General features: G+C 57.8%; 1 protein-coding gene across 1 annotated transcript; it reads left to right on the forward strand.

Moving 5' to 3' along the window:
* Nucleotides 1-2,780: 2,780 nt before the first annotated feature.
* On the forward strand, nt 2,781-19,974 carry PAX8 (paired box 8). The gene is made up of 11 exons (XM_065398369.1): nt 2,781-2,922; nt 6,596-6,812; nt 8,015-8,212; nt 8,751-8,839; nt 10,175-10,300; nt 11,156-11,331; nt 12,009-12,129; nt 13,177-13,353; nt 17,162-17,263; nt 19,339-19,425; nt 19,904-19,974. Exons 1-11 carry the CDS (start codon nt 2,781-2,783, stop codon nt 19,972-19,974), a joined length of 1,506 nt encoding a protein of 501 aa, XP_065254441.1.
* Nucleotides 19,975-21,655: the final 1,681 nt, after the last annotated feature.

The raw sequence follows: 21,655 nt of genomic DNA on the forward strand, positions 1-21,655 counted from the left end.
TGGGAAAGGTTGCCTGTGTCGCTGTGAATATTCCCTGAGAGCATCGCGCCCTGAGGGGCCCAGTCGGCTTGGCTGGATTCACTGCAGGGAGTGTCGGAGGGTGGAGGCCACGGGCCTGCCCTGGTGGAACTGTGCGGGTCCTTGGGGCCCAGTTCAGCGAAGGGGTCATTCCCAGAAGACTGGGGACAGGCTGGGCAGAAACTAGACGCTGGAACTCCGTGACGCTTGTCTCTTGAAATGAGACGACAGCCTCCTAAGTGACTTAGGCTGTCCTTCAAACTAGGAGATCTCATCTTTCCCTCCTCACGACACATGCTCCGGCTTTTTCAACTCCCAGTCAACTTCTCAACCATGAATGAATTGGTCCGAATGAAGAACATGTTCTCTCTGCGCCTGCAGAAGAGGTGACTGCTGCAAAAACTGGGCTAGCACTTCACCAAACTGGTTCCAGGTGCTTCACCAGTGACTTCCACCCGTTCAGTGGTGGGACTTTCCTTTAAAACACCAGCAGCCAATACGTGCTGCTTGCAGGGTTCACCTCCAGCCCAGAATTTTATGATGGTTGGCATGATTGATGGGTGATTCTTAGGTGCCATGTCAGAGCAGCATCTTCTTCTGCACGTACTCATCTCCCCGGGTACGTTGGTTGAGAATATCGGCAAGAGCATGAATCGGAGTAAGTGCTTGATCCAGCCGCTTCTTTCCTGTCTGCAATTTACCTCTGTTGGTGGCTATTTCTTTCTTCAGCGTCTCTTGAAGTTCTTTCCATATTTCCACACCAGCAGCAATACAGCAGCATCCTGCTGCAGTTTGTCCGAGGCAGGTTTCAGGAGATCCAGCATCTCTTCTCCATTTCTCTTGTTGTTGGTTGGCTACTTTGGCTGGGAGAGCTCCAGCTATTGTGTCACAATTTTCCTCACAAATGCCCATCAGAACAGGCCAGTTCTTAATAAACAGCTTCAAACAGTCAGCTGCTGAAAGCCCATTGTACACCTAGGGGGAGACTTCGTTTGGATCCTCCTGCTCTCTTCAGTGACGCTGAAGCAGAGTTCTGGAAATATTGTGCAATTTCAACAACATTTTCCTTGATTCCTGGAGTTGAACTTAAGTCTTTGGCTAAAAGATGCATCACATGAGCCCTGCATCCACAGGTTATAAGTGTCAGGTTCCCTTCATTATCTTCTCCTAGATTTCTTCTCATCTTTGCTACATTGGCAGCATTGTCTGGGACAAAGCTACACACCTGACACTTGATTTTTTGTTCATGGTTTGTTATCACTCTTCCTGCTACTTCTTTTAAGTACTTTGCTGTACGGGCATTTCCTGATGTATCAGTTGTTTCTATAAGACAGCCAACTCCATCTTCTGTTGTCACACAATACCTATTATTGGATGATTGTGTACATTGCTTCACCCATCAAGACTCAGATTAACAAATTTCCCGTCAATGATTTTTGTGAACTGTTGAATTCCCTTCTCATGCGCTGTAGCCAGCAACTGTCCAGCAGCGGCTGTTCTGCCGGGTGGAGTGAAGCCTGCTCAGATGATTGAACCATGTCAATCAAATGTTTGTCCTGAACAAGACGAAAGGGAGAATTTGTTGCACAAATGAACCGAGCAATCTTTGCATCTATGGAGTCTTGGTGGAATTTGCTGCTCCTGATTACAAACTCATCCATAGCTTTACTGGACAATGAAGGAAAGTTTGGTTTGTTGATTTTTTTAATCCAAGTAATTTACTGCCTGACGTACATTTACTTGTAGCACTGCTGGTGGCACCAGCAGATGACGGACGTTCATAACCATGTATGTCTATGCTGGACCCTGAAACAAAGCGGTAAAAAAGTCACTCTCGCTCACGGTGTATTGCGCCTTGCACTGCTTTATAAAAAATGAGATTGTATGATAGATTCCTCCTACTGCAGCTGTTTGTACCACTGTTTAAATTATATTTATTCTAAATCCAGTTTTATAGGGAAAATAATAAATCATAAGGAATATCTCAATCTATTTAAACCCTTATCTCTAGCAACACACCAAACAGCTTGGAAAAAAATGTTAACATTCCTAGATGCCAAATAAACCTTTACTTTTAAACGGGAAATCGTCACCCAGGATGTTTGATTATATTGAGCTATAAAAAAAATAAACCTCAGAAGTCCTGCAGTAATTGATAAATCCTCTCACAACAAACTAACATGCCAGTTCTATTCTGAACACCAACATTTTGAAATTCCTATGTAAGTAATGCCCTCAAAACACAGCTGTCTGACAATAATCCAATGTGTCCCTTGCAAGCACAGTAAGGCATGGTAGCTAGTCTTTGAGAACGGTGCAAAAATAAGTTTACTAACCAATTGTTCCAGACCAGATCCAGATCAGACATGTTCACAAAGTTGTTCCCTTCTGAGGAGCATTTTTCACGGTGGTTCATTCTGCCAAGCAGGCCTTGCATCTCTTTGTGGCACTGTTCACATTTGTTGCATGTTCCCTTTTTACAGGGATTTCTTGAAAATATCCCCAAACAGGGTCTCTTTGACAACCTGCCGCCACTGCAGGTTTTTTTCTCCAGCTCCCAGGTGTTGAAATCGACCCTTCCTTGACAGCAGCCTTGCACGTCCTGCTTCTTCTCCCTTGCTATCTAACCCCTCCTGCCCCCCCACCTCTGCCCCCAGAAACGCAAAAGAACGAACGTGACTCCAAGACTCCTGCTGGTGTGACCCACGTGCCAGTGGCGCTGCAGTATCTGGAGTCAGAGAGGGAGGCTGGCACGGAAATGAATGGATTTTGGTGTGTTTGCGTCTCTGTCCGTGTACGCTCACAAGGAGACGGAGCAAGGCTCTTTACGCAAAGGGCCCAGATCCACCCAGAAGCAAGAGCTGGAAGTTACCGGCAGATCCGTGTTTTTCCATGAGCTGGAGAGTGCGTTTCCATGGTTGTCATAATGTGAGAACGGAGCTAGTCCGACCAGAAGCTATAAACCAGGAGTTCGCCCAGGTAGGCTCAGAGGATGATCCCAATGACACCTGATGGTGTCTGCTGGAGTCAGAGGCCAGGTCTCAACACCTGTGATGACTTTGCCAGTCTCTTGCGCCCACTCGCACAGTCCCAGGTCACCTTAATACTGCACAGGACCTAGTGTGCCTTATTTACAAAGCTTGGCCTCCAAACTTAGGTGTCTTGCCCCTGATTCTTTTTTTCGAGAGACAAGCAGCTGTTGCCGCAGAGGTTTTGCTGGAGGTGCATGGATTCAGCCAATTTATTTGTATTGAAATGTTTGAAGAGATTATAACGAGCGTTAGCCCTGAACATATTTCGTATGACATTTAGATTGCCTTTGAAACAGGTGTATTTTTAAAAAGAAAAACTTATTGTCATTTCAATAAAATCCAAAAATGTATTTAAATAAAAAAATCCGATTTCTGCCCCCCCCCCCATCAATTTTTCCCACTCTGCCCGGCTGCAGTGTCCCCAGCTCCGTCCGCATTGATCCACCACTGAGCGCCCTGCCTGGGCCGGGCACCGGTGCCTGCTGGCTCAGAGGATGCTCTGTAGCTGGGGGTGGGGGGAAGGATCTTCCGGCCCAGGCCCTGCAGAGGTACCGAAACGCCCCCCAGCTCCTAAAAAAGTGCCAGAACTGTGTTCTGGAGCATTCCGACACTGTAACAAATGCTGGAGGGAGATTAAACCTCCTGCGTCAGGCTTAGGACAGCCTGGCTCTCAGTCCCTCATGCTGGGGAGGTCAGGCGGGCTTCCCCATTGCTATTTTTAGCGCACTGGTCTGGGCCCTGCTGGTCTGTCTACTTGTGCTTGAGCCTCGCTCCCAGCTGCAGGGGAGACAGGCCCAGAGGGATGGTCTGTCCCAAAGCCCAGCCTCCGTGCGGGCTGAGCAAGCATGGTCGGCTGCGTCAGACACAAACTCCCGGAATACGGGGAAGGCAAACGAGGATTCGCTGGGAGAGCGGCAGCGCCAGGCACTTCAGAGAAAGGTCTAAATCCCCGGCAGTAGCAGCTGGGGGTAGCTGCCCCCAGGCAGGTCTCTTCCAGGCCTCTATGGGGACGTCTACACTGCAAAAATACACCCGTGGCAGCGAGTCTCAGACTCGGGCTCACGAGGCTTGTGCTACGGCGTTAAAAATCCCCTGAGATTAGTCCCCAAAGGGTTATTTATATCCCGCTTTATGCACTCTGGCTGAGCTGTCGCTCCTGTTAGCACCAGCGTTGTTTCTTTCTTACAGCATTCAACATTGTTGCAACTCATGCTCTCCCTTGCACCTGCCCGGATAGTGAATTAGTGAGGCCAGTGGGCTGCTGCAGCCGAGTGCGGACTCTCATTCTGGTTGTGCGCGCGGCTCGCGCTGAGCTCGCCTGCATGTTTAAAACACTGTAGTGCGCAGTGATGTAGCTGTGTCGGTCCCAGGATATTAGAGACAAGGTGGGTGAGGTCAGAGCTTTTAACGCCATTACCTCCCCCACTTGTTTCCCTAATACCTCGTCCGCATTGTGTTATGGAAATCCAAGCAGGTGCACGGGTTATCGGGCAGCTTGATGACTCCAGGTGTAGGAGCCTTGGCTTAGAGAGCCGCAGATGAAGGATGCTAGATCCATAGAAAGAACTGTAATACAGTCCATGAAATCACCTGGCTTCCTGGAGTCCTGGTCCACCTATTCATCACTGGCTGTGGACTAGGGCACCCAAGTGAAGCAGGTTTTTCAAAGACTGGCTCATAAGTCAGGAGAGCTGAATGCAGGTTGCATGGGAAGCCTTCAAGCTGGCATCTCCTAACCCTTGAGTGTTTTGACTTTGCAGCCTGAACATTCTGTTAATGTTAGATGTCGACAGGGTAATTTCTGATGGTTTTTAAAACTGTAGCAAAACCCAGCAGTTCATCCTGTGGAACTATATTGTCTCCCTACATGGGCCACCAGCGGGTCTGGGGTCATTATGTCTACAGACTTCTGCCACCTGAGCTAACTGAGTAACTGGCAGGAGTATTAGGCTGTTATCTTCTATGCGGGCCTGCCACTAGAGAGGGATAAGACACACACACTTTGCCGGGGGGCTTCATGGCTATTTTCTAGACAGCAGAGGAATGGGGAGACTCAGGACTCCTGGGTTCCATTCCAGGCTCTGCTGGGGAGTGTCTCTAGTGGGGACAGACTCTTCTGCTCCCATCCAGCTCTAACCTCTCCCTGTCCTCTTCCGCTGCTGTCCTGCCCCATCCTACATCTCCTGTTCACCCTCCCCCATTCCTCCCCCTCGGCATTGTGGCCTGCAGCGGGAATTGCTGAATGCATGGGACAGACAATCTCCCTGATCCCAGCACCACAGCAGCCCCAGCCTCTAGAAGTCCTGCTCAGCCCCTGCAGCCCTGGGATGGAGCATGCTCATTCGCACTGTGGGGATGGAGCAAGCAACATCTGGTCACATGTGAGGGGATGGAGCGCGCTCAGTGCAGATGGAATCTTTGGAGAATTTAGCTGCCAAACTCTAACAAGTCTCCATTGAGCATGTGCGAACTGAGATTTTAGGGGCTCATCAAATGGCCAACTTTAGGTGAATTTTCATGGGGATGGCAAAAGGCACTTCCACTGATCCCAGAGCAATCTCCCACCTGCCAAATTTCAAGTTCTTCCTCCAAAGCATGGAGGTGTTAGAGCTTCTCAACAAAAGGGCTACAAGATATTTTTAACACGTGCAAAGCCATGTATTTCCCCCCAGCCTCGGTCTTGGAAACAGCGGAACCATTTTAGCCGAAACTTTCCAAATCAGTTCAGCCTGTGGCAGACCCTGGCCTGGAAAATTTCATCCCTGAAAGTTTAAGTTTGCAAAGTTATACATAACGGAAAACAGGGGTTCATAATGGGAAGTATCAGACCACCTTAATAATAGGTGTCGCTGCTTGTTCCACCTAAAAAAGCTCCAGTGGGAATTCCTACACATCACCCATTTTACACAAACCCTTATCCCTTAGATCTGCTCTGTCCAACAATCTCAGATATAATCTATGTTTGTTTTATTTGCCTGTGCAGCACCTAATCTCGGACCAGGGCTCCTAGGTGCTACCAGAATATATCTTTGGGTGAGGCTGGTGCGGGGAAAGCCAGTGCCTGTGCCATCCCTTGGGACAGAGGCTGTTAGCAGTGCCGCCAATACCAAGGGAGCACAAATCCCGAGCCAGGCTAAACAAATCATGAGAGTTTTTTTTATTTGCTTTCTGGGGTTTGAGCCATTGGGGTCATGTTGGGAGACAGAAACTTACTTACATTTTAATAAAATGCCAGCAGAGATTCTCTTGTCATCCCGCGACTCTGGGAGCTGGGGCTTGTAGGAAAACAGCCAATATCGCGAGCCCCGTGATGGAATCACAGGCGTCGGTGACCCTAGTTTGGGCTCCAGGAATCTCACTTGTTAGCAGCCCAAAGTTTGCTAAAAATCTCATTGATCCCTGGAGTCTAAGGCCGGGAGATGGTGCAATGTGTCTGGTGCCTGCAGGACCCCGGCCAGAGAACATCCCCCGGGGGTCCTGCACACAGCCCGATCTCTCGGGGCTGAGCCAGTGCGTGTAACCAGCTGCGGTACATGGCCCCTAAGTAATACCAGGCCTCTCCTGGCCTGCCCGGGGCTGGCTTTGTCTCTCGGCAGGGCACGGCGGGTTGAACCAGCTGGGCGGGGCCTTCGTGAACGGCCGCCCGCTGCCGGAAGTGGTCAGGCAGCGCATTGTGGACCTGGCCCACCAGGGCGTGCGGCCCTGCGACATCTCCCGCCAGCTGCGAGTCAGCCACGGCTGCGTCAGCAAAATCCTGGGCAGGTAAGCGCAGAAGCGGGAGCCCTTTGCTGGCTGGCGGTGGAGCCGGGACGGGGCCTCACAGTCTCCCGGCCAGCCACACCTGCCTTGCCAGCAGACCCCAGCAGAGTTCCCCCAGCTTGCCCTCCATGGGAGGAGCCAGGCCAGGAGCTGTTACAGGCTGGCACAGCTTGCCGTCCAGTCTGGGAACGGTCCCGCTGCAGAGACCCCGGCCAGGATAACTAGGGCCTGTCTGGGCAGAGCTAAGGGGACGCAAAGGCTGGTCTAGTGGCTAGGGCACTGTCTGGCACTCAAGAGCCCGGGGTTCAATTCCTGGCTCTGCCCCGGATCCTCTGTGACCTTGGGCCTCTCCCTGTATTTCTGCATGCCTCAGTTTCCCATCTGTTAATGAAGACAATGATCTCGGGGCCTGCGCTTGGCTGGGGTCCTCTCGGGCAGGCAGCTCTCGGCATGGCGGGACAGGACTCTGCTCAAATAGCTGCAGAAACTACAGTCCCTGGTGGCTCCGTGCCATCCCCGTGCCTGGCTCCCAGCAAGGCTAGTTGGCTGGTGCAGAGTGGCTAGCAGGAGCTAGCGGTTCCTGCTGCCAGTGGTGGGCTCTGGGTGGATGGTGCCAGGAGTTTGGTAGTATGGGTTCTTCACTCCAATATTCAGTGCATCCCCTGCCACTGGTTAGTCTCTGAAGTGCACGTGAGTTACTGTGCAGCACGCCCTAGGCTGGGCACAGTCCTGCAGGGCTGGGGAGGGGCTGTATGGGGAGGGTCATTTATCTGCAATAAGTAATTTGACCAGCCCAGGGTCCCAGGGTAGCACCAGACACCACTGTGATGGGCACAGTAGGAGCGGATGGCTGGAGGAAGCGGGACATGCCTGACCAGGTAACAGCTTGATATAGTTCCCTGAGGCTGGACACCCCCTGACTATTTACAAAGACCCCATCTGAGACTGGGGTGATGCCCTGTTCCCTCTCTGTGCCTCGGTTTCCCCATCTGGGGCTAAAGTACTTTGCGATGCCCCACAGGCAACTCAGTGAGCTGGGAGGAACCAGCTGTTTATTTCACTCCAAGTGATCGCGGTGCTGTGCTGGCTCATGCCATAGGGAGGGTATCACAGCATAGCCCCCCAAGCACTCATACCCCAGCTGTACCCGCCATCCCCTTCCCTCGGTTTACCCGGTAACCCTCTTGCTTTCTCTATTGGAGTAGGTACTACGAGACCGGCAGCATCCGGCCCGGCGTGATTGGAGGCTCCAAGCCCAAGGTGGCCACCCCCAAGGTGGTGGAGAAGATCGGGGACTACAAGCGGCAGAACCCCACCATGTTCGCGTGGGAGATCCGTGACCGCCTGCTGGCCGAGGGCGTCTGCGACAACGACACTGTGCCCAGCGTCAGCTCCATTAACAGGTCGGAGCCGGGGGACCCCATCTCCCCTAGATGTAGCCAGTCCTGTCCCCTCCCATCTCCCAGGAACCCCTCCTATCCATCGGGGCTCCCCCACTCTCATTTAGCTGGGACCCCCATCCCTTGGGAAGGGCAGGGAGGTGCCCGACATGGGCCTGGTGGGGTTATTAGGCCTTGGTACCACTTAAATCCCACAAGGCCTGGACACCATTTCAGTCCTGATTCCTGTGAGATTTGGGGGACTCCCTTTCCCCTCTCTGTGCCTCAGTTTCCCAATCCGGAACATGGGGCTAAAGTACTTTGTGATGCCCCTCAGGCAAAGCGGGACTGAAGTGGTACCTAGGACTTTGCCCAGGGATGAATCTCCCCTCAATCTGTGCTAGAAACCACTCACCAAAGTCCAGGGGACCTGCCTCCAGCTTCCTCCCGGACAGGTGTCGGTCCAGCCAGTCTGTGCTGGAGCAGCCCCGATTCTCACACTGGACACGCCCATGCCCAGGGCCTGCCATTTAATTTCTCTGATGCCCTTTCTCCCCATCAGAATCATCCGGACCAAAGTCCAGCAGCCATTCAACCTCCCGATGGACAACTGCGTGGCCTCCAAAGCTCTGAGCCCTGGGCACAGCCTGAGTGAGTTCTGGGGCAGGGTCTCGTACGGGGGCTGGGTGTTATAGTGGCTGATTCCCAGGGCCGCACAAGGTCTGTCTCTAGAGCATTGTCCCTCACTCCAGCGGGGCGGGGACGGAGCCCACAGATCTCAAAAGCACCCGCCGCTCAGTCGGCCCCTCTGTTGGCTTCCAGGCAGTAGCAGAGCTGGGCAAAGAGTGGAGTTTGTCAAAAATCTCTGGCCATTTGGAAAAGTTCAAAGAACCCGTCTGGGGTTAAACGAAACGTTTTGGTTTTGAGCCATTTTGAAGCAAAATGTCAGTTCAACCCCCGCCTCCCCCCAAAATGGCTCTCCCCGCCCCCGAATCTTGTTATTGCCCCCCCTCCAACAACCATTTCAATGGCGAAATGTTTCGGTGGCCCGGAATCCACATTTGTCTCCCCCCCCCCCCCCCCCAAAAAAAAGTGTTGTCCAAAATATTTCTACCAGCTCTACTCATGTGCTCTGTGTGGCCCAGTCCCTAGATCGGCACAGTCGGCCGTGCTGGGTGGGCTACAGAAATATGGAACTAGCCCTCGTGCCCAGGCCTGGTGGGAAATTTTCCACCTAAACAATGGAAACTTGAGTTTTCAACAAAACGGAATTTTTCATGAAAAGTGTCAGTTTCCTGCAGAAAAATCTTGATTTTTTTTGCCATAAAAAACCCCAAATGCTCCCAAACTGAAATGTTTCAATTCAGAAATGTCGCCATTGTGCCTCATGGGAACTGTAGTTCGTTGCCCCATATCACTGTTCTCCTCTATGGACTGGGCTCCCTGGCTGGGGACATCTTCCATTATGCACCATAGCCAGGGACTCCCAACTGCCACGCTTCCGTGGTGCATCATGGGAGATGTAGTCTCACTAGGGATCCTGGCCTATGTGTGGTGTGACACAAGGCACCCAAACTACAATTCCCAGAAGGCACTGCAGCGGCATTGCCAAATAAATTTTTTTCTGTTTTTTCCTGAAATTTTTCAGTATTTAAATTTCCGCCCCAAAAATTGAAAATTTCTGTGGAAAACGCCCTCCATTTCTGACCACCATATGCCATTGCCCCCAGGCAGGGAAACGGGCACAGAGAAGGGATGGGTCACACAGCCAGCTGGCATCAGGCTTGGAGCTCCCAGAGTCCCCGGTGTGCCAGGGACATCTGCAAGGGATGATTCCTCTGGGTCACCTGGGACACCCAGCCTTGCCCCGTCCTCGGGGCGGCTTGCACGACCCAGCACCATGGGGTGAGGTGCCCCGGCGTCGTGCCCGCCCTATCTCCTGGCGCTCGCGCCAAGGCTTATTGACCCGGGGGGGCGTGTTTTCAGTCCCCAGCTCGGCCGTGACCCCCCCGGAGTCACCCCAGTCGGACTCGCTGGGCTCCACCTACTCCATCAGCGGGCTCCTGGGCATCGCCCAGGCCAGCAGCGACAACAAGAGGAAGATGGACGACAGTGAGTGGGGGTGGGACAGTGCCAGGGGGCAGGGTTCTCTGGGGCCGGGCTGGCAGCAGATGGGGACAGAGGGGTCTGGCCTCCGATGCCAGGGGGGTGGGTGCGAATGCCCCGTGATGGCGACAGACCTAGCCAGGGCTGCTCCTACCAGCCCCCCAAGGGGAGGCGGCGCTGAGACTGGCTGGGCCCAGGGCGGCTCCCATGTGGCTCCAGAGCGGCTGCCTCAGTCCCATGGAGGCTGGTGTCAGTGTCCCGTGCCCGGCCCAGGGGCCCAGCAGGCAGCGATGCCCTCTGCGGTGCCATCATGCTGCCGTGTGGTGCCTGGGTATACCTGGGGCAGCTGGGCCAGGCCTGGAGGAGCTATGGGCTGGCAGTGAAGGGCCGGTCGGGGATCGGGCCGTGCCAGTGGCCAGGAGGCTGGTCGGGGATCGGGCCGTGCCCGTGGCTGGTTGTGTGGGGGCCAGTCGAGGATCAGGCCATGCCCATGGCTGGGGGGTTGGTCAGGGATCGGGCCGTGCCCGTGGCTGGTTGTGGGATCAGGCCATGCCCGTGGCTGGGGGGTCGGTCGGGGATCGGGCCATGCTCGTGGCTGGTTTTGGGGGGACCGGTCGTGGATCAGGCCATGCCTGTGGCTGGGGGGTCGGTCAGGGATCGGGCCATGCCCGTGGCTGGTTGTGGGGGGACCAGTCGGGGATCGGGCTGCGCCAGTGGCTAGGAGGCCGGTCCGGGATCAGGCCGTGCCCGTGGCTGGTTGTGGGGGGACCGGTTGGGGATCGGGCCATGCCCGTGGCTGGTTGTGGGATCGGGCCATGCCCATGCCTTGGATGGGGGTCTCATGGCTGCTCTGCCCAGCAGGCGACCCAGAGAGCTGCCGGCTCAGGATGGACACCCAGAGCGGCGCCAGCGCCGCCCGCAAGCACCTGCGCTCCGAAGCCTTCGGCCAGCCCCCCCTGGAGCCACTGGAGTGCCCCTTCGAGCGGCAGCACTACCCCGAGGCCTACGCCTCCCCCAGCCATGCCAAGGGCGAGCAGGTCTGGGCCGTGCCCACCACTCTGGGGGATGAGCAGTATTGGGAGGTCCCAGCGGGGTGGTGAGCAGTATTGGGGGGGCCCCTGGGGAGCAGTACTGTGGGTTTCCCAGTGGGGGGGGAGCAGTATTGGGGGTCCCAGTGGGGGATGAGCAGTATTGGGGATCCCAGTGGGAGGTGAGCAGTATTGGGGGCTTTCCCATTGGGGGTGAGCATATTGGGGGTATCCCAGTGGGGGGAGACCATATTGGGGATCCCAGTTGGGGGGAGTGAGAAGTATTGGGGGTTTCCCAGTGGGGGGGAGCAGTACAGGGGGTTTCAGCAGGGGGGTGATCAGTATTGGGGGGCCCCCTGGGGTCAGCAGTACTGGGGGTCCCAGCAGGGGTGAGCAGTACTGGGGGGGTCCCCTCAGGGGGTGAGTAGAACTGGGGGTCCCAGTGGTGGGTGAGCAGTATTGGAGGGGTTTCCCAGCAGGGGGCTGAACAGTACTGGGGGTCCCAGTGCGGAGGTGAGAAGTATTGGGGGTTCTCAGGGGGGCTGAGCAGTACTGGGGGTCCCAGCAGGGGGGATGACCAGTATTGGGGAGTCCCCTGGGGGGTGAGCAGTATGAGGGTCTTAGGAGAACTCGGCGGGCTGAGCCTTACCAGGGGTCACTGACCTTTCTGTTGCCTCCTCGCCCAGGGTCTCTACCCGCTGCCCCTGCTGAGCAGTGCGCTGGACGACGGCAAAGCTGCGCTGACCGCCTCCAACACGTCACTCGGCCGCGGCCTGGCCGCCCCCCAGCCATACACGGCCGTGACGGGTAAGGGCTGACCCTCAAGGCTTGCCCCCCACAGCCGGGGGAGTCAAGGGCAGGCTGGGGCTGGCGTGGGGAGATGCCAGAGGGTCAGGGCCAGGGGCCACAAGGCCAGCACCCGCCGGGACCCTGCTGTCTGGGGGAGCCTGCAGGAGGTTCTCCCAACTCAGCCCCTCCCTACAGACCCAGCCCCCTGCCCAGCACCCGCCAGGGAAATGAACCTCTGGGGAAGACAAATAGGGAGATGGAATTTCTGTTGGGACCCTACTCCTGCTCCCGACAGCACAGCCCTGCCCCCACTGTGCACACACGGTAACCCCCACTGCACAGCCTGTCCCCACACTGCACAGCCCTGCCCCCACTGCACACGCACAGTGACCCCCACTGCACAGCCCTGCCCCACTGCACACTCACAGTGATCCCCAATGCACACACACAGTGACCCCCACTGCACAGCCCGTCCCCACACTGCACAGCCCTGCCCCCAATGCACACACACGTGACCCCCACTGCACAGCCTGTCCCCACACTGTACAGCCCTGCCCCACTGCACACGCACAGTGACCCCCACTGCACACACACAGTGACCCCCACTGCACAGCCTGTCCCCACACTGCACAGTCCTGCCCCCACTGCACACACATACATTGACCCCCACGGCACAGCCCTGTGCACCCACCCGCCACTACATAGCACTGACACCTCCTCCTGCCCCACCCCTGGTACAGCTGCCCCAGCGCCAGTACATGGCCCTGGCCCTCTCACTGTGCAGCACTGCCAGCCCCACTTCCCCTTCGCCTCCACTGCCTTTAGCCAACCCTCTGCTGCCCAGCCCCTCCTGCCCTGCCCCCGCGCTGCCAGCTGCCCCTGCCCCACCAGTGGGCCGGGGTTGGGTGGGGAGCGTGGGGAAGGGCAGGGGATCCAGTGCCCCCTTTGTGATCCCACCCCCTGGCTCCAGATCCCCCGACTGGGCGTCGGCGCCGACCCTGTGATCATTTCAGCCCATTTTCATTTCATCTCCTGTCTCTTTTTTTTCCCACCATCCCCCCCCAGACCCCCACTCCCCCTTCCTTGTAAAGCAGGAGACCCCCGAGGCCTCCAGCCCGAGCGCCACCCCTTCCTCTTTATCTAGCGCCGCCTTTTCGGACCTGCAGCCCGGGCCGCCCTTCAGAGCCTTCCCCCACTGCTCCGTCATCTACGGCCAGTTCCCCGGCCAGGGCCTCGTCCCAGGTACGGCTCCAGTGCAGCGGGGGCTGTTGGCAGTGGCTGGCATCTTGCAATGCAGGGGCAATCCCTGGGGTTCTAGACTGACAGCCCTCCCTCTGACCTGAGCTGCAAGACCATGTTCAAGACTCACTGTAGAGCCCAGCTGGCAAATCAGGTTCTGGAACCCCCCTCCAGACCCCAGTTTATAAGAGGACATTTCCTTCCAGCTGCTGGTTGGAGATTTGGGTTCCAGGCTCCTCTTTGCAGCTGTCTGTGGTCACAGGTTCTAGACTCACTTGGGGGTCAAGTGGGAGTTTGGGTCTGTGGGCTCCCCTTGGAGAAGGTAGCTCAATTGTGGGTTCTGGAGTGTTCTAGACCTGGGCAGAATTTATGCAATGCCGGGTTCTAGCCTCCCTCCAGAACCCAGCAGGCCAGTGTGTTCTGGGTTCCCTTGAGAGCCCAGGCAGGGGCAGGTTCTGGAGTCTGGCTCGTGCTGGGGTCTGGACCCAGGGATGACCAGGTTCTGGGCTCCCTGCAGGAGCCGGGCAGCAGTTCTGGACCGGTGCCCCCCACAGAACCATTGAGGTTCTGCCTTAGCCCAGCCCACGGGCGTCCTGTTCACAGCCCAGGAACCCCTTAGCTGGGCTAAGGCAGATCTGGGTTAGCCCCCCTTAGCTGGGCTAACCCAGATCTGAACATGAGCGGGCCCTTCCCCCCTCCACCTTGGCTTGAGATCAAAGGCGCATTTCCCCTCCCCGCCCTCCTCAATTGTCCTTTTGTTGGGCTGCGGGCTCTGGCTGGGGGCCAGCTGGGCTGGAGTTCAAACACTGCAGCCGTGCCCTCCCCAGCCAGACCCTGGGGGAACCCTGCCCGGGCTCTCAGACACCTCCCCCCCGAATCTGTCCTCCCACAGCTTGCCTTCTGAGCCCCCGGCTGGCTAACAGGGCTCGCCGCTCAGCTGTGTGTCCCCTGCCCCGCACTGCTCTTGAAGAATGGGGATTCTCCAGCAACAGGGATTTGAGTGGCCCAGCAGAGGGGCAGCCGCCTGGCCCCAGGGTTAGAACACCAGGCTCTGAGGCCTCCCAAGATTTAGGGCAGCTTGGGCCATTAGCTGGGAGCAGGGGCTGTGGCACCAGAGCAGAACCGGACCCACCCTCCTGGGGTTTTGTCTTGCATGAGGCCAGTCCCAGCTGCTCCAGAGGAAGGTGCCAGAGCGCCCCCCCAAAGTGGGCTGTTCAGGAATCACCTGACGGTGATGTTTCTCCTTGACACTGCCCTGGGGCAGGAGGGGTTATAGCCCAGCTAATGAAGGTGGGCTTGTGCCCATTTATCCATCAGTGTCTCCTCTGCTTTGGAACCCTCCTGGCCCCAGTGCTCCCCAGTGGCAAGGAGTTCCACAGGCTAACTGCATTTGCCAGATGCAGCTTTCAGGCTATGGACGGGATTGTGATACCCCGCTTCTCCGCCCCCCTCACCGTGGGGGCTTGGTACTGGGGTTCTGATCCAGTCCTCAGGGCAGAGGGGAGGGTCGGCGCAGGCCTCTGGAGAGCAGGGGGACCTGCAGAGCCGGCTCCGGCCCAGGAGGCCTCCCCCCTTGGCCACGGGAGAGGAAGTTGCTGGGTCTCGGCTCGCTGGAGGGTGACGTGAAGGAGGCCACCTGCCAGCTGTGCTGATACCAGGGGGAGGGGCATTACGGGCAGGGGGGCACCCCAGGGATCCAGGAATTGGGGTGGGGGGAGGGTTACGGGCCTTGGCTAGCGACAGAGCTACACACTGAGGACTGGATCCCCTGGCCTTCCCATGGCAGCTATGTCACCATCTCAGAGCTGGCCCCCTCCTCGTGCCCTCCTGCCCCAACCGCCCCGCCCCCTCGGCAGCCTGGTCCCAGAGGGCAGCAACACTATTGCCAGTGGGGCCACTGGCTGGTGGAGTCTGGGGCAGGTTGGGCACCCAAACCCTTAGGCCCTCTGCACTGGTAGGACAGGCAGCTTGTGAGGTGGGCATGGACACAGAGAGCGCCTGACCAACACAGCTGGGCAGCGCTGCCCAGAGCCCTACAGGCACTCACCTCAGCCTGGTGCTTAGGATACTGAGCTTGGCCACAGGATATCTGGGGTCAAGGCCCAGCTCTGCCACTGACTCCCTGAGGGACCTTGGGTAAATCCCTGCCATGCTCTGTGCCTCAGTTTCCCCAGCTGTAGAAGGGGGATAATCATCCTCTGTAAGGCTAGGTCTACACTACAGCGGGGGTCCGACCTAAGATACGCAACTTCAGCTACGTGAATACCGTAGCTGAAGTTGCGTATTTTAGGTCGGCTTACCTAGCGGTGAGGACGCGGGAAAGTCGACCGCTACCGCGCTGCCGCCGACTCCGCTGCCGCCTCCTGCCGAGGTGGATTTCCGGAGTCGACGGCAGAGCGATCAGGGATCGATTTTACCGCGTCTTCAGTAGACGCGGTAAGTCGATCCCCGATAAACCGATTGCTACCCGCCGGATCGGCGGGTAGTGAAGACAAAGCCTAAGTTTGGTTAAACTGTTGGCTCTAGCACCAGGTCAGAGTGGGGCCCGGTGCAACGGGGCCCTGATCTCGGTCAGGATCTGGGCAGCGCCTGGCACGACAAGGTCTGATCTCGGTTGAGGCTTCGAGGTGCTACCATAATACAAATCATGGCGTAAAACCTTGTCCCTTGAGCTCTGGGCCCGGAGCATTTTGGCCGTGCTCATTAACCCCTTGTGTCTGCGCCCATCCCAGCCGCCTTCTGCTGCTGCAGGTCACCGTGCACTCCATGTTTCCCATGCATTCTTCACCGACGCTCAGGCTGGTGGGTTCATCCCCAGAGCGCAGGGTTGGGGGCGCAGGGAGCTCAGACGGGGATTTAGGCCCCTGCCAGCGCCAGAGTAGAAGAGAGTTAGAAAGACAAGGGAGGGTCACCTGGGATGGGGGGGTTAGCACTGTCCAGTTAAACCCTTAGCGTCCGTCTGTCCTGGGGAACGTTCTGGGGTTCACCAGGGCTGACACCTGCTCAATGAGCTCCAGCGAAGCCCTCCCGTCTCTCTAGGGCAGACAAAGCTGCCTGGATCCGTAAGGGTGGGGCAAGAGGCGTGGGGAGCCGGGCCAGGGGGTCTGGCCAGAGATCAGACCAGCAGCTCCTGGGGCTGGAGAACAGCATCAGCACCCTGGACCCTAGAGACCCCCCAGGGAGGGGAGCGGGATGGCCCACGGTTACCACCAGGGATCCGGGGCTGCAGGAAATTGAGAGGAGACAGAGAGGGGGCGATTCCCAGGTCAATAAGGTACTAGATCCCCCAGGGAGATCCCTCCAGGTCAGTAAGGTCCTAGATCCCCCAGGGAGATTCCCCCAGGTCAGTAAGGTCCTAGATCGGCCTGGGGAGATCACCAGGTCACTACAGTACTAGATCCCTCAGGGAGATCCCTCAGGCCAGTAAGGTGCTAGATCCCCCAAGGACATTCCCACAGGTTAGTAAGGTATTAGATCCCTCAGGGAGATCCCTAGGTCAGTAAGATGCTAGATCCCCAGGCAGATCCTTCAGGGAGATCCTGCAGTTGGTAGAGCCCCAGATATAGCAGTCCCCCAGATAGGTAGGGAGATCCCATTGGGAGAGCCCTCCGGTAGGTAGAAGGATCACACCTGCAGATCCCTAGGCAGATCCCCAGCTAGGTAGCTGCATTCTGCCTGGCTCCCTGGCAGGCTGATCCCAGGCTCAGTCCCCCGGGCTGGGGTCCAGCTGGGCTGGGGGCTCATTTTGGGGCTGCCTCTTGCCCCCCCTCGCATGTCCAGCCTTTCACCTACTATCCCTTCTCCCTTGCAGGGCGCGAGATGGTCGGCTCCACCCTGCCCGGCTACCCCCCGCACATCCCCACCGGCGGGCAGGGCAGCTACGCCTCCTCCGCCATCGCTGGCATGGTGGCAGGTAGGGCCGCGGGGGGCTAGGGGGTCCTGCAGGACCGGGGCAGCAGGGGGAGGGTGCAGTGGGCATTGTGCTGCAGGGCAGCTGCGCTAGGGGAAGCCCTGGGGTAGTTAGCAGGGGGCCCCTCAGGTGCCATTTAGCTCCCAGGGGGAGGGCAGGCCTGCGGGTCGGGATTGAGGAGCAGAGCTGGGGGTGGGAGAGCCTGGGCTCAGGGATACAGTGTATGGGGTGATTAGAACAGGTGGGGTGATTAGAAGGCAGAATTCCTGGGTTTTGTCCCCAGCTCTTGGAGGGGAGGGAAGGGGAGGGGATTGGGGTCTAGTGGTTAGAGCAGCGGGGGCTGGGATCCTGGACGCCTGGGTTCTTTCTCCAGGTCAGTTTTGCAGCTGACCGTGTCTGTAATGGGCTGAACCAAAACTCAGGATCCCCCTGCCCCCCATCAGATCTAGCTGTGAGTTTTGGCTCCAGGGACCCGGGAGGAGTTGTGGCGGGGGGCGGTGGTGGGGGCTGTCTGTGTGTGCAGAGCAGGTGGAGGGCGCCTGATGCTAAGAAATGGGGTGAGGGGGACAGGTGCTGGGAACCAACCGCACCCTAATCCCCCTGCCCCCCCCGGTGCTGCAGCCGGCTGTTCCCTGCGAAGGGTTAATCTCTGTGGGCTGTGGGCCGTGCCCCAGGTAGCTGCACGGCTCCCCTGGGCCGGGAACATGCTGAACTGGCTTGTTGCCGCGTTACCCTGGAGATGTGCTTAATGCAGCGTTGAGAATCCAGCGCTGCACCCGGGCCGCCCCAGCCCCTCTCCTCGAGCGTGAAATGAGATTGGAGAGCGCAGGGCGGGGGGACTCGGGACTGGGTTAGACAGTGTGTGCTGGAGACTCCGCCAACCGCCCGCAGCCCGCCCGGCCCCCGGCCTGCTGAGCAAGGCAAGAAACCCAACCGCCTCGCTCGCTGCTACCTCCATCCCCAGCCGGTGCCAGCTGGGCCTGCATGCCAGGGAAACGCTGGGCATGGATCGACTGGTCACAGCGATTGGCAGGACCGATCTTTACATCCATCCGCATCTATCAATCTATCCCCATCCACCACCCCCCATCTATCTATCCTCATACACCCCCCCCCATCCTCATACACCACATCTATCTATCTATCTATCTATCTATCTATCTATCTATCTATCTATCTATCTATCTACATCCACCCCTGTATCTATCTATCTATCTATCTTAGAATCATAGAATATCAGGGTTGGAAGAGACCTCAGGAGGTCATCTAGTCCAATCCCCTGCTCAAAGCAGGACCATCACCAACTAAATCATCCCAGCCAGGGCATTGTCAAGCCGGGCCTTAAAAACCTCTAAGGAAGGAGATTCTACCACCTCCCTAGGGAACCCATTCCAGTGCTTCACCACCCTCCTAGTGAAAAAGTTTTCCCTAATATCCAACCTAAACCTCCCCCTCTGCAACTTGAGACCATTACTCCTTGTTCTGTCATCTGGTACCACTGAGAACAGCAGAGCTCCATCCTCTTTGGAACCCCCTTTCAGGTAGTTGAAGGCTGCTATCAAATCCCCCCTCATTCTTCTCTTCTGCAGACTAAACAAGCCCAGTTCCCTCAGCCTCTCCTTGTAAGTCATGTGCTCCAGCCCCCTAATCATTTTTGTTGCCCTCTGCTGGATTCTCTTCAATTTCTCCACATCCCTTCTGTAGTGGGGGGACCAAAACTGGACACAGTACTCCAGGTGTGGCCTCACCAGTGCCGAATAGAGGGGAATAATCTATCTATCCCCATACTCCCCCTCTATCTATCTATCTGTCATTGGCCCCTCACCATGGTAGCTGCACTATCTGCAGCACTCATGGCTTAGCTGCATCCTCCCCAGGTGCCCCCGGACTTCGTGCCCTGTGACCTGGTGCTCACTCCCGCCCTCTGTCTGTCCTGGAATGGCCCGTGAAGGGGCTCCCTTGTCCTCGTGGGCTGCCCAACACCAGAAGCAGCTGCCCAGGGGTGATGGTACCCGCCCTGGGTATGCCATGCCCTAGCCCGCTCTCTGGGCACTAACTCCTCTTTCTGTCCCCAGCAGGCAGTGACTACTCTGCGAACGCCTACAGCCATTCCCCCTACACCACCTACGGTGAGGCCTGGCGCTTCCCCAACTCCAGCCTGCTGAGTGAGTGCCTGGCACGGGATAGGGATGAGGGGACTCCACTGCATGGGGGTGGTGGTGGAGGGAAGGGGCCTGCCCAGACCCCAGGCGAGATCAGGACCCCGTCGTGCTGGTGCCACACACACACACAACACCACAAGGGACGGTTCCTGCTCAGAGCTCCCAAGGTCCCCCAGTGGTAGAGGCAGGACTAGACCCCAGGTCCCCAGCATCCTCTCCCAGTGCCCTTCCCATTGGGCCCCACGGCTTTGCTGTGGGGGCACTGGCTATTGGCTGCTTCCTGCTCTTTGTAGCCACGAGGCCTGGGAGCTGGGAGGGGGTGGGAGACGGGCGCAGGCAGTGGGAACTGAGCGGGGCGTGGGGGCGGAGCTCCTAGTGTGGGTTAACCTGTGATGCTCAGTGTGAATGGTTAATTCTGGCGGGGGGTTGGGGGGGAACAGGCTGGCGCTCCCCTCTAACAGGCACTGTTGGTCTTGCCCAGGTTCCCCATATTATTACAGCTCTGCCTCGAGGGCCCCCGCGCCCCCCGCCGCTGCCTATGACCACCTGTAGCTGCCATGGGAGCCGCAGCACAGGACCCCCGGACGGGCCCGGCACAGCCAGCCAAAGGCATTGTTATTTATTACCCGGCGAGAGAGCGCAGCCAGCCCCGATGCCTGCGGGGACAGGGTGACACGGCCACCCGCGGCACCGGCACAACTGCTTTGTGGGGACGTGGGGCAGAGGCATCTGGGCGACGCAGCTCCACTGGGGGCAGAACAATGTGGGGGCCCAGGATATCCAACAATGGATAGCATCTCTGTGCCCATCCTGCCCCTTGGCCAGAGACCCCTCAGACAAAAGGGGCTGGACAGGGACTTTTGATCATCACATGGCTTCTAGAGACCCAGATCAGATCGATCTGTCTGTCCCCACACCCCCCAGCCGTCTGTCCCCATATACCCCTCTATGGATCTATCTGTCCCCGTACACCCCATCTGTCTGTCCCCATACACTCCTCCTCTGTCTGTCTGTCTATCCCCATCTATCTAGCTATCTATCTGTCTATCTATCTATCTCCATCCACCCCCTCTATCTATCTGGCGATCACTCTCCCCAACAGCCCCATGACCTGAGGACTGGCTCTGGGACCCTGCTGAGCTGCTCTCCTGTGTTTCTCACCAGCCCCGTCCCCACCACGGGCTTTCTTCTCTCCTCCCCTCTCGCTGGCCGTCCAGCCACGCTGGGCTGGGTGCAGGACTTCGACGCCCGGCTGGGCCCCATTGGGATGCAGGCCCTGGAAAGCTCTGTTTGCTGAGGCTCACCCTGCTGGGCCGGTGTTTGCCAGCGGCTGGGGAGGGGCAGCGCACCCAGGGGCAGCCCAGCTCCCTCCTGCCAGCCTGGCCCCTCCTCCATGGGCAGTGCCAGCTGCCCCCATGGCGCTGCATGACAGGCATTCCAGCCCCCCTTGGGACCACGCCCGTTGCTAGGTCTCCATCCCAGCCTCACCTTGCTTGTGTATAGACTGTACATCACCCCCTCCCCTGGCGGGGTGTGGGGCAGCCCCCTCAGTTCTCCTCTTTCGCTCTCTCCCCTTTGGATGCTCCTGCTTTTTATTAAAGGTTCAATAAACCCGTTGTCCTGGCGTGCCAGGCATGCCAGCGTGAGCCGGCAACGGTGTGTGTGGGTGTCCTCCCTGTCCAGCCCTTGCAGGGGGCTGTGTAGGGCGGTGCCTGGGGAGGGCGCTTGGCAAGGCGTGGTACGGTACCCCAGGAGGAAGGGCAGGTGCAGGGACAGGATGGGATCCGCACGCTGCCTGGCTGAACTCCAGCAGAGGAACTCCCTGCTCAAGCTGGATTCGCACTGTGGGCTCCAACTCCTGCATTACACCAGTGGGAGTGACCCCCCCCCATCTGCGCCCGCCCCGACTCAGTGCGGCTGCAGCGAGAGCTCCGCCGGTAGCACCGGAAAGCAAAGAACCTAGAGGAGAAAAGAGTCGCCTAAAGCTGGGCCTGAGGGCTGGGCTCCCCAGGGTGACTGGTTACGTACAGAGTGTGACCGTGCCTAGCGGCCAAACCGCGTTGGGCCCCATTGTGCCAGGCATGTATGAACCCCACACTGTAAATCCCTAGCCAGTCCTGCCCTGCCTCCCCCCGCTTTGCCCCTCCTGCCCCGCTCCCCACAGCACCCCCTGCTGGGAGACGCTGGGACTGGAGTAGCTGGGAGCCTCACCCCCAGCCAGTGATCATAAACC

The sequence above is a fragment of the Emys orbicularis genome, chromosome 2 (genome assembly GCF_028017835.1).
Source record: "Emys orbicularis isolate rEmyOrb1 chromosome 2, rEmyOrb1.hap1, whole genome shotgun sequence".
Lineage (NCBI taxonomy): Eukaryota > Metazoa > Chordata > Testudines > Emydidae > Emys > Emys orbicularis.